General features: G+C 45.5%; 1 protein-coding gene across 6 annotated transcripts in view; it reads left to right on the forward strand.

The window, feature by feature from the left end:
- The first annotated feature begins 9,331 nt into the window (after positions 1-9,331).
- The window catches only part of L3MBTL3 (L3MBTL histone methyl-lysine binding protein 3), a 76,909-nt gene continuing 73,601 nt past the window's right edge, over positions 9,332-12,639 (forward strand). The window contains exon 1 of one of the 6 annotated variants that reach the window (XM_057364355.1): positions 9,332-9,452. In XM_057364355.1, the coding sequence (XP_057220338.1) occupies positions 9,376-9,452 (77 nt within the window). In that variant the 5' untranslated portion in view covers positions 9,332-9,375. The other 5 variants (XM_057364359.1, XM_057364358.1, XM_057364354.1 and 2 more) reach the window with 5 other exon arrangements.

The raw sequence follows: 12,639 nt of genomic DNA on the forward strand, positions 1-12,639 counted from the left end.
GGATCAGTGCCCTACTGACTGTAACATTGCACTTATTTTAAAACATCACCATTGCTATCCAACCCACTGAGCAGCTGAAATATTGGCATGATTTCCAAATCTATCTGGTCATATGTGCTAACAGGACAAACCACCAATTACTATGCAGAATTGATCTACTAAATATCTTACTGATCTTGAACTACAGTGAATTTCTGATGTAGAATTCTTTTTTTAATTTGGTCCACTTTGGAACAGAAGCATGAAAAAGATTATTTGTGTGGTTCTTCAACAGCCAGTGCAAGATTACCTTGTGGTTTTGATTAGTTTTAGGAATACTGGGTTCTACATTGTGGAGAATGCTTGGGTTTGGCTCTTATTAGCAGTCAGCTGAAATAAGTTTGAGGCAATGCACATTGAAATTAAATTCTCTCAGCTAAGCTCAGGTAGCAACTGGAGCCTAAGTTTGCCTCAAGTGGCTGCTTTTACACCTGTGTTAATGCAGAGAAGCTAACCAGTGTATGAAAAACAAAACCATTTTTGCCCATCCTGTGCTGTACTTGACTGGTTAGATTTATGTGTAATTGGTTAAACAACCAGGTCTAGGCTGCAGAAACATACACACACACCCCCATCGTATCGTGAACTCTATATTAGAGCTACAAGGGCGTAAATGCAACAAATGCAACAGGGTTAGAAATGGTTTTCATTCCAATTCCCTATTTTCAGTTATTCATTACTTAAAGAAGCATTTTAGACTGGCATTTTCCATGCTTAGCTTCTACCAACATTAATTTTTCACCTCTAAGAATATTAGGGAGTAGTTGTAAAAGAATAGTGGGGAAAATGTCTCTGTAATGAAAGAAATGTTGTGACATTAAGAAATAAATAAATGGTATGGACAATAAAATTAAGAATTTAAAATAGAAATTGGCATGGAAATATTCATTACTTTGCAGTACATCATGCTCTTACTGTGAGCAAAACTAATTCTGAGTTAACTAAGTGTTAAGGATTCATAAATTGGCTTTGAGCACCAGTAATGCCAGCTTATAGTTAAAKAAAGGTGTTCTTTCTGTACACAGTCTGTTGGTTTAGGAACAGACACTGCTTCATGAAACTAGTCAGTGAGAATTGTAAAGTATTAAATATTCACAATTACCATGTTATACTTCCATCATTTAGCTTTGAAGAGAACTACAACTTAAAATATTTGGAATATACCATGTCAGCTTGTGAATTTGCAAGCTGTGTAAGAGAGGGGTGGCAACAGCATTTGTAAATACACATTGGTTTGAATTCCAGCCGAGCACCTACCTTGTCTGCCATGCACATATGCATGTGTCTGTTTCCATAAGCATGTCTTGACATATTAGCTACTACAACAGGAGAAGCAGCATGTGCAGTAAGTTTATATAATGTTTCTTATCCTATTTAAATCTGCAGCTGCTGATTCCCTGATGTGTGCAGAACTGTGTTCAGTAGAGCCCTTTTTCTGATGGATTATAGTAATGTAAACAAAACCATACAGCACTGTGGACTATTCCAGAAATTWAAAAAAATCTTAATTTTGGATAAAATTTTTTGCATGCAGCTTCTTCTTCTTCTTCTCAGACCATGTCATCTTAGATCAATCTTCTAATACTAATGCAAACCATGACACTCAGGCCTAGATACCCATCTTCACTACAGAACAGAACAACACCAGAAAAGAAACTGTTCGTGTTTTGGCTCACATGCATATAAACCAACACATTGGCCAAATATAACATGGCTTTCTTTACAGAAGTTCATTTATATAGGTGCTTTCTGCCTTCAGGAAATTATACAAAAAATAGCATTTTATTATAATATGATCCTGTTGTTTAGATATGGGTCAGTCTATTTTTATGTGTGCTTATATAACTCAATTATTTGTTCCCAGCTGAAACTTGGCTTACATTCCATAGAAAAGGGCAACCATTTCACTTACCAAAAGATTAAGTARTTTAATATAAATAAATAGATATAAATATAAATATAAACATGTAGAGAGTATATACTACTCTTGCTCATTAAGATATATTTAAGTAATACCTCCTTTTCGTTGGATTGATGCTCAGAACTGTCTCATCCTGACAGGTGAAGTCAGAAATATTATGAATGGAAACAYATTGTCATCATGTAGGGCACAGTTTTTGACAAAAACTTCTGAACTGAGAATTGCAATTCAGATATTCACACAGGCTGTAATTAAGGTACATATCTGAAATCACTGTACATTTTAATAAAAGTAATAAAATTGTCATGTACATGTTTGAGTCCCACCCTAAAGGACATTCTTCACTCCACTGGCTTTCTGTAAAGCCTTAGCTCCAAACTCAGCACGTAGGAGAGAAGCCGTAAGTTAGCCATTGACAAAGCCCCAGGTGAGGTTTGTGCACTGGCAGTACACTTAAGCATCACCATCACTGTAGTTATTTCTGCGAGAAAGCTGAAGAACATGCATGGTGCTTTCAGGATGAACAAATATTTGTGAAACTGCTACTTACATTCATGCCTCCCTGGATGAGTGGTGAGACAGAAAAAGACTTCAGAGCCAGAAAATCCATCATCAGTTTTTAGCCAATGATCTTRAAGTTCTTTTGTGTTTGCTTGGTGCTTAGAACTTTTAAATGTTCCCTGGCAACTCATCRACACCCCCAAATGCAGTATTTGCGCACTGCAAATCTAAAAGTCCTTCAGTTATAACACAGCTTTTCCAGTTTAAATATTTAGAGGTTATGTAAAGAAGAGCAGATATACTTCCCCAGAACAGTTCTATAATGATATTAATGATTATACAGTTGATGTTCCCATGCTGCATCATTTACTTTCTAAAATTTAAAGCACAGAGGATTTTGATTTGTGAAGAATTCCCTGGGGGGTAAGAAGCTAGGAGGGCTTGATGTAAAGTGTCACGTGAAGCTTATCTTGGAACATGTGAAAATGAACTAGTTTCAGCAAAAGTATCTTTTCTGAAGTTTGGTTCCTCTTGAATGCTCAAGAGCATGCATCAGTTCTGTTATCAGTGGATATTGAAATCAAATCATGTTGTGGGAAACTGCAAACGTAAACCAACATGAGTTGGTTCTTCCACAAATAGGCATCAGCCTGCACAGACTGCTAACACACACAGATCTGTGCTCAAAGCAAAAAGAATATCCTGCCTGCTTTGTTGTGGTAGCCAGGAGACCGAGTTCTCCGTTGAAACGCGTTTGTCGAACCTTGAATTCTATAGCAAACAGGTACTCCCACCTCTTACTATTGTGTCTAATTATTTTACTAGGAATATTAGTTCACACTTGTCATTATTTCCTAGATAATAGATCAGATTTTAGCAGATTGATTTCCTAGCATGAGGGGTTAGCACATAGCTTAAAAGTCCAGAACAAAAACTCCCTTTTACTTATTGAAGCTACTATTTACATTTACATTTACATATTCACTTACAATATAGATCAATGAGAGCACAATGCCCACTATGCCAGCACAGGAAATGTATGAGTTGACTCCAYAAAGCCTGATGACTCAGGATCATTGGCAAAGGAATATAAATTTCTCAGATTCTGAATAATCCATTCGTTGTCAGTCTCAGAAACAGGCCCCATTAATTTTCTCTGTTGCTTGTCAAATAGGGGAATGCTATTGCTGTGTAGCCACATGACACACCATCACTGGAAAAATGTTATAAAGGACTCACTTTTTGTTGTTCTACATGAGTTGTTGGACCTAACAGCAAACAGGAGATGCTTTGTCTGCTGCTTTAATTGCAGTTACATTTGGCAGGCCCGGTGGATACCTGTTCTGCTGCAATCCTTATTCTGAATACTCAGGTAAAGAAAACCTCTTATCAATGTCCAAAAACGCTTTGTTCAATGTTTGCTGCAACTCTGGTTTCCTTCTACTGCCTTTAACCGTTGGCATCAGGCTTTTGCATTAGCCACTACAAGGAGAAATCTGTTTGCTCAGAGTAAACCTGTGCATTATCTCACATACATCAAGTATGTATTGCCTATTATAAGCAATCTTACACCACCAGTACTAAAAAAATTAATTAAAAGGGTGTTATTCACTTGTTTGAACACACTAATAGATAAAAAATTTGAAAATAAGAGTTGGCATGCATACTTTGAGTCATTTGCTCTTATGTCTAATACAAGCAATATTTGGGATTCTTTCCTCTTCATCTACTGCTGGACCAATTTATATTTCACTAGGAACGTCCACATGTGGCTGTGAGTCACTAAGTCTGACACATGTTGCTCTAAAAACTGTTCTATTGCTCTCCAGGGAGAGTAAGTTAGAGCAAGTTCTCACCCTGCCATTGTGTTTTAAGGACCTTGGATGGGACTTCCTCCTCTTTTCCCCATGCTGCCAGGCTTTGCCGTCCAAGTGAACCTACAGGATGAGCTATTTATACACTTCCAGATATTTTTCAGCGGCAGTTATAGATCTAAAAATTCTACAAACAATCATTAAAATAACCCCTGCTTTTGTTGCCTATTTCAACAGAATTGTTTTGCACCTGAAAAGTGAAGACTGCAACCCTTTCTCATTCAGTTTCTGTTCCCGAGAGTGATGTTTGCTCTGTGCTGCCTCATCAACTTGCCTTCTTTGTGCATATTAAAACTACAGCCTTAGCTCTCAGAGTGACTGCTGGCTTTGGGATGACAGGTCTGGAGAATCCAGCCTGAACAGACTGTCCAATGAAATGCTCTGCTGCAGGGCTGTTATGATCTTATGCACAGTTGGAGTCAAAGCCTTTTACTAYGGGAAACGATAATGGCCCTCATATGCAGACTGTGCCCACATACCTTAGGAAAGAGCCTGCATCAATAGTTCTGTGYCAAAAAGAGCCCTGTCATGGTTGCCCTCTTCCCCAGTCATAACCAAGATATTGCTCATTACTATTCCTTAAAACTACATCTAGGATGCTCCATTTTTAAAGACTGCAAATCTACTGTTATATCCAGCTTTGCCTGGCACAGGCTCCGTCCCTTCTTCCCTTTTCCTTCCCGGACCCACTTATACTCTGCCCCTTTCCATAGCACTTTTCCTCCTCTATAGTGTCTGTATTTTCCTACGACCCCTTCCTTTCCTCTGCCTCACTACCCCTTCCTTTCCTCTCCCTCAGGACCTTTATTCTTACCCATTTCTTTTGGCCTATCATCCATTCCAGACCTCACAATCTCTGCTGTACCTTCACACCTCTTGTCTCTGGTGCCACCTCCTGCTTCCTTCTACTAATTTAAGATTTGCCAGTGCTCCAAGCCCTTCCCTAATGTCCAATCCACATGTCCAAGCTTCTAACTTCAGACTTCTCCTGGTTCAAGAGTCCACATCAATATTCCTAACTTGCATTCAACTCACTCTTACAAATTACTTTTCCTGTTTTTACAACTCCTTATTCTGGTCCAACGTTCCCCAAACTCTTCTTATGCAATATTGCTCTGGATTCACTCCTRACCTGATAATCCCGTAACTTCCCTATCTGCCTCTGAATTTCTTTAGGATGAAGATCAACTCTGCAAGTGTCTGTAGTCTTGCAACTTCATAAAAATAGGAAGTTTCAGAGGTTTCATCAATGTCTCAAAACACCTAGTCTCTAGAAACAAGTTCTCCAAGGCTGCACCTACAGTACATCCAGGGCACATGGGGCTGAAATCTGTCTGGAAAGCACTGCAATTTCTTTCAAGTACTCATGCTCAGGTTCTCTTCCCAGGAAAAAAAGAACTGTTGCACGCCCAAGCTTCACTCTGGCAGGGAGTTGGGATGCAGCCAGGAAGGCACACAGATTTGAAAGCTAGGAAGTGTTACTGGTTCTCCAGTTTAGCATGATATTTGAATCAACTTTGGTAATTATTCCAAGATTAAAAGCAAAACCARTTGATTCTATTGATAATAAGTCTGTTGTTATTTCTTCACATCAGTGYGGACATCAAGTTCTTTGGACAGGGAGACAGCATTGTTGAGAGGAACTGGAATCACCATGGACTTTGGTCCATTGCTTTAAAGCAATTTGTTTGCTTTAAATGATGAGCACATACTTAGATGAGCACATACACCCTTTCTCTTCATTCCCCACTTCTTAAAGCTTTCACACTTCCATTATCCTGGCTTARAGCTTTATAGAACACATACAATTTCTTTCCCCCAGTGAATGCCCTCAAGCCCTCTTTCCTGTCCTCCAGGTTAGGGAAGAATCACATGGCAGACTGATGACCGTCACTGGTGAGAAAGGTCACACAATGAGCTGCACAGGTTACTCTAAGTGTGATAAAAAGTCCCATGCAGGCTATTTTTGGTTAACAAGGCCATCTTTAAGGTCTGTTCATCTGTATTGTAGAAATAAAGACCTCAGAAATGTCAAATAACTTGCTAAAATGTAAACACTGATTGTCTTTTTCTCAGTTTATGTAGATRCTTGCTGAGGAGCCATTAGATCACATGAACCCAATATGCAAACTGAATGGATAATGTACATTATTTTGCTCTCACCCTCTTAAATGGTAATCAAGATTTGGGATTTGGAAGCCATGTATATGGATGTTCATGCTCTTAGAAAAATAATCAGTATTTGGCTACAGCACAAACACCTATTCAACGAGTTACAAGAATACTCAGAGAGAGACCAAATTTAGCTACTCCAAAATCTGTCATTAAACATACTGCCAAAATCATATTAAATGCCATACTTACATATAGAAAACAAGTGTTCAAAATTCTCTGCCTTTGGAATACAGATGGAATTCTAGTATTTAATAAAATGGCAACAGAACTAATGTTTAAAGAGCATATGTGAATAATGTTTCATCTATTTTTACTCAATACATTTTTATTGACAAAATAATGGGTTATTATACATCACGARCTGATACACTATGATTAGGGCAAGGATCGAAGAAGAGACAGAGAACAGAAGGTACCTTTATTAATTTCATAGGTCCTTTTATTTGAATCAAAGAGTTATCTGTTTGATCCAATAAAGCAGCTRTGTGCTATTTCAAATCTTTGGTTTCAGTTACTACTTCCAAAATACATCCTTCAAGGAGCTTTTCYACCTGTGTCATCATTTTCTGTAAGGAGCTACACTCTTATATTGTAGTCACACATATGACTATGTTTGTCTTCAAGATTTTCATAGGAAAGGCACAAAGTCTTTCAACTAGAAAACTAGTCCAGTTGTACTCTTAGAAATRTATTTTCTTAACAGGGCATCCTACACTGTCCCCTCAAAACATCAGTATCATCTGGAGAATTATCAATACAGGCTGAGCATTCTAAAGAGTTTGAAAAATCACCAAATTTTACCATTCTTTGAGTGTCTTCTACAGAGCCCAGCTTCTTTAATGCTACAATAGAATAATCTAGTTATTTGGCAACTGTCTGACTTAAAACATTTCAACAACACTGAACATTGGGAACATTGGGAAATAATTTTTTGAAAAGTGCTGAATTACTTCAGTTACAGTTGATTCTTTGTTTCTAACACATAAATTTCCTCAACTAAGAGTTCACTGGTGGAAAGTAGGAATTTTCTCATCCTTTATTATTTTTTGTATCTGTGTTTTAAAGAGTTAAAATGTATGTTATCACTAATTATTACAATTAGGTTAATACTGTTTTCTGTAATTAGTTTCTAACGAACATATGTTTATTGATGAAAACTGCAGCTTTTATGCAATGCCATTTCAGCTGAAGTGGCATGAGAAGTCTCATCGTTGCTCATCAAAAAACAACTATAATGTACTTTGCTTAGGCACCAATCCTGTAAATACTTAATTGTGAGCCCCATTTTACTGCTGTGGAAAAAAAAATAAGAAATTGTCACGATAGAATGGTAAAAGCCTGATTGTCTTAACTGCTTGGGCATAGTTTAAGGGAGCAGAGTTGTCAAGCTTGGTTCTTAAATATTTTAACACATATTCTGAAGTAAATACTCTACTGAGGAGAAGCTGAGGCTCGAGAGTCCTGTCAAGAGACAGACTATCTATATCCTATGTCCAGTTCAATGCTGTCCCCATCATGGGGATCATAGGGCAATACAGTACATATCCATTATACYGATTACGTTGTACTTAGTATTATAATTTGTATTTATTTCTATTGACACTTATCACTGGCTGCCTATGTAATTCATTATTATTTCTGTTCTAGTAATCTGGGCCAAAGTTGGAAGTGTAMCTGTAGAAGGTAACATATATAAAAGCAAGACAAAGTTTGGTCATTGGTCATTACTGGGATTAACAAATGATACATTGAGATTCTAGAGTTATTTTAAGGGATACATAATTATATGCCAAACTATCAAAACCTCAAAATTTACTTTGCCAGTTTTTGCCTTTAGGACAGAATTATTTTAGGGAGACACTGTGTGGTCTGAAAAAAGTATTTATGATAAGCATAATTGTGTTCTATGTTGCTTTATACTTCACCTCAAACTACATATATGTATGTGTATACATTTATAAAAGTATCATGCATACATCTGATCGCAATTCTCCATCCTCCCTCTTCTGCAGTTCAGTTAGGCCTCATACAGGTCTACGTTSTCYAATGTCCTTTTGCTWACAGACTTCCTTGCAGGTGAAGTCYGCCCTGGGAAATCCCATGATATAACAAGGGCCTTCAGTTTTCACTGAAGTGAAAGAAAGTAAATGAAGATGATATTTGTCTTTAGGAAGAAAGGGCACCGATGGGAGAGTATTCAAGCAGGTGGCACATCTGAGACTAGTTTTATTTTGTAAGCTGGCTGGGTTGATGAGGCCCATCACAAGGAACGTGTCCATACTGAACGCACTCCGTATTTCGGGAGCACAGGAGGAGCCTGGCTCCACGCTGCCCGGCTTCASACCATCYCCCGCGGGGTCCCCTCGCCGGCAGYGGCGGAGGGCAGCCCCTCTCCGGCAGGACTCGCACTTTCCTTGCTGGTGCCCAGCTGTCCTGCCTCTGCCCCAGGTCTGTTCTGCGCAGAGGATGGGGCCAAGAGCCGCAGACAGGCTCTCCCCGGTCCCCCGGCGCCCACYACCCAACCTCAGCAGCACCTGGCGGGACCCCGAGGACCGGACCTCCCCCTCCCCGAAAAGTGCGAGGCGTTATTTTTGAAAGCGCCCAAAATAGCGCGCGGCTGCTGCACAAGTCTCCTTATTATTCCTCCAGCGTCGGCAGTAAATCAGGGGGAGGATGCACCTCCGCCGGAGCCCTCGTCGGCGGCCGCGTTTTTGGCGAGGRCGATGCCCGCCGCCGGTGGCGGCTGCCGGGTGCCGGCTGCGGGCGGCCGGGGCGCAGCGGCAGCGCAGGCGAGGGAGGAAGAGGAGCCGCGGCGGCGGCGGCGGCGGCAGTTTCCCCTTTCCCCAGCCCTGGCTCCGCGGGCGCATGCTCACTGTGCCCGCAGCCCTGGACCATATTTGTCAGGACTACTCGAGAGACGGAGAAAGAGAGAATTTGGGGGGGTAAGGAGCGGCGGGTTCCGATCTGATCCGCAAGCCGTTTAGGGAGCCGCGATGGCAAAGGCTGGTGACGGGTTTTAATTTTTCCCCTAGGTGAGGATGAAAGTTAGAGAGAGCGCGAGAGATAAAGGGAGAGACGCACCTCCTCTCCCTCCCTTACGAAACGTATCTGGGGAAGGGGAGGGGGGCTTCTCCCCGACCACCTCGAGCAGAAAGGATGGAAGTTAATGCCGGGGAAAGTGGGCAAGTGACTCGCAAGTGGCTGGGGAGCGGCCGGGGCACCGGGGATCTCACTAAATCATAAGTGTACGAGTGTGAAAGAGGAACAAAAGAAAGAGAGAGGTGCCTGGTATTTCTTTTTCTTTTCCCAAACACATGAAGGGAGTACATGTATATATATATGCGCTGTATATTTATATACATACACAGGCACGCACGCACGTATGTGTATGTACATATATATATACACGGGGGAGGGAGCTGTGGAAATGTGTTTGGGGGGGCCTTTTTTGAAGGGAGGGGGAAGGGAAGGGGAGAGACATTTTGCAGACTTGCCCCACCAATGAGCTTGTCAGTTGGCTCCATTTAATGACACTTACGGGGCACCGCCGCGCTGTTGGGAACAATGTGATGCGGGTGCCGCGGCCGGGCGGCGGGGGGGAAGGTGGGGGGGCACGGGTGTGCGTGTGAGCGCCGGGCGGGGAGCGAGCGGAGCGGAGGGAGGGGGCTCGCTGCCACCCGAGCCCCCCCTCCGCAGCCCCGGCTCTTTGTTCGCACAGGCTGAAGGACGGGGAGAAGTGCGGGCTGCGAGGGGGCAATGCGCAGCGGAGAGGGGTGCGAAAAAGCCCCGGGTTTTTTGGTCGGAAGCGGCGAGAGGTGGCGGCTGCCGGGATATACCGGTTGAATGTGCCGTGGGTCCCCGTGTGCGAAGGCCTCTGCCAGCGCGCAGCGGAGAGTTTGTATTTTCCGTCGCTCCTGCACTTTGTGTGATTGTGTGCGAGAGATATTTAAAATATAATCATCTCCCAATTTCCGCCATTTTGGGGAAAGTTTGCACACACATACACATACAAAAAAAAAAAAAGGAAAGCTTGTAGCAATTTTTTTTTTTTTTTTAAAGAGACGAAAAAAAAAAGTCTTTTGCTCGAGTGCTCAGTTCCTGCCTCTGTGCGGTGCGTGCGCCGCGCTCGCTGCGGCAGACATGTGAGGCGGCGGGGGAACGGCCCCTGCCCGCTTCGGGCTGCGTGCGGCGGCGGGGGCTGGCGCCTGTCACCGCCGCCGGCTCCGCGGGCCGGCCTCGGGGGGTGCCGGGGGCTGGCCTCGGGGTGCCGGCGGTGTGTGTGAGCGCACATACACGTGAGTGCGTATTTTGCCGACGACGGGGGCAGGGAGCGGGGGGRGCAGGCAGGGGCAGGGAATAGGACGCGGCTTTTCTGTTAAGTTGCGCGCTCTCGCCTGAAGTGCGGCCGGGGTGGGGGAGCGGCCCCCCGCGCACACGCCCGTCTCTCCCTCCCCGTCTCCGCAGCCGGTGCATATAACAACAGGATATAGGCACACTTGTTCTCGCTAGCGCGTGTGGGGCGGTGTTTTTTCGGTGGGGGGGGCGGAAAGCGATTTTTTTTTTTTTTTCGGGGGGGGAGGGAGCGGCGGCCGACGGGAAGGCGCTCCCGCGGAGCGGCCGCCCGCCCCCGGCCGGGGCTTGGGAGAGGCTGCCGGGGCTGCAGCGCCCGGGGCGGGGGGCGCCGCGTCGGGGCCGCAGCGGCGCCCGCTCCCCACCCCCATGGTTTTCCCCCCTCCCCGTCGGAGCGGGCGCACGCGAGAGCGTGAGAGAAAAAGTTGCAGCGCGGGGCCGGGCGCTGGCGGCTGCGGGGCCGGGCGGGGGCGAGCCCTCCGGGGAGGCGGCGTGTGCCGGCCCCTCCCGCGGGAAGGGGTGACTTCTCCGCCGAGGGATGCCCCGAGATCGGCTGCGAGCGGCCGAGGAGCGAGCCCCCGCAGCCCCCTAGAAAAAAAGAGAGCTCGTCCCCCTCCTCCTCCTCCTTCTCCTCCGCGCTGGGGGAGGGGAGGAGGGAGGAGAAGGTAACATTTTTTCAATTTTTTTTTCCCTTTCCACTCGGAGGCAACCTCCTTTTCCCGGATCCCGGTCCCGGGGGGGGGGACGGGGGGGCGAAGGGGGGTGGGAAAAAAAAAAGCGAGGGACCCGGTAAACAAGCAGAGTCCCTCTCTCGTTGTGCAACTTCCTCAGGAACACTTAACACCCAGTTCCTCTCCCACCCCCGCCCGCACCGCGCTCGCCCCCACCGCCGCCCCCTCGCCGGGGCAGGGGGGCACTCTTCCCCCGCTCTGTTTAATTGCCCGAGGCGGGGGCGAAGGAAAAAAGGCAAATTCGGGAGGGAAACGGAGAGACTCGAGAACCGCTTTCCCCGAGCGCTACTCCCGAGGAGCGGGGCGGGCGCTTTTGTCTCCGTGGTTCTGCCCGAGCCTGGGGAAGACGCGGACCTGAGCCCSGGTTTTCTCCAGAAAGTTTCAAGTGCAGCAAAAACACGCCGCAAAACTGGCCAAGGAGGGACCTCTGCTGGTAGGCCGCGGGCTGCCGGCGCCGGGGAGCGGCGGCCGCGCCCGCCGGGCCTCGCCGCAGCGTTCCGGCCGCGCCGCGCTTCGCCGCGCCGGGCGCAGGGGTGGCTGGCGGGAGCGGCCCGGGCGGCGACGGGCGGGCACTGCCGGGACCATCGCGCCCCGTCGGGGGGCTCGGGCTGCGCGGGAGCGGCGGGGGGCGCGCCCTGCGGCCGTGTCACTTGTCCTACTCGAGAGCGCGGCTTGAGCCCTCGGGGTTTTTAGTTTGGASGAGCGCTGCGTGGGTAGGAGTTCCCTGGAGATGCGGCAGCTTCCCCGGGGCGTGAGGGTCACGGCCTCTCCCGTGTCTTTTAATTACCTGTGCTTAGCAGCGCGGTGTGAAAGCTTTACACCGAACGGCTGCATGAGTTGCGTTTTAGTTTTTGTTCTATTTTCTTCTTAATTTCTTCCSTATAGTTGAGTGGCACCGCACTGATAATTTTTGCTGTTTCTACTCATGAATGGATGCTCAGTCGTGGGTGCTTAAAATCAGGTGGTGAGCATAAATAAAGCTCATGATATAAAAAGTTCAGCCTATGTCATTTTAGGAAATAGTCTGTGCTCAGGATTGTAACACAGT

This window comes from Malurus melanocephalus, unplaced genomic scaffold (genome assembly GCF_030028575.1).
Source record: "Malurus melanocephalus ecotype Western Australia unplaced genomic scaffold, MMel_1.1 scaffold_38, whole genome shotgun sequence".
Classification (NCBI taxonomy): domain Eukaryota; kingdom Metazoa; phylum Chordata; class Aves; order Passeriformes; family Maluridae; genus Malurus; species Malurus melanocephalus.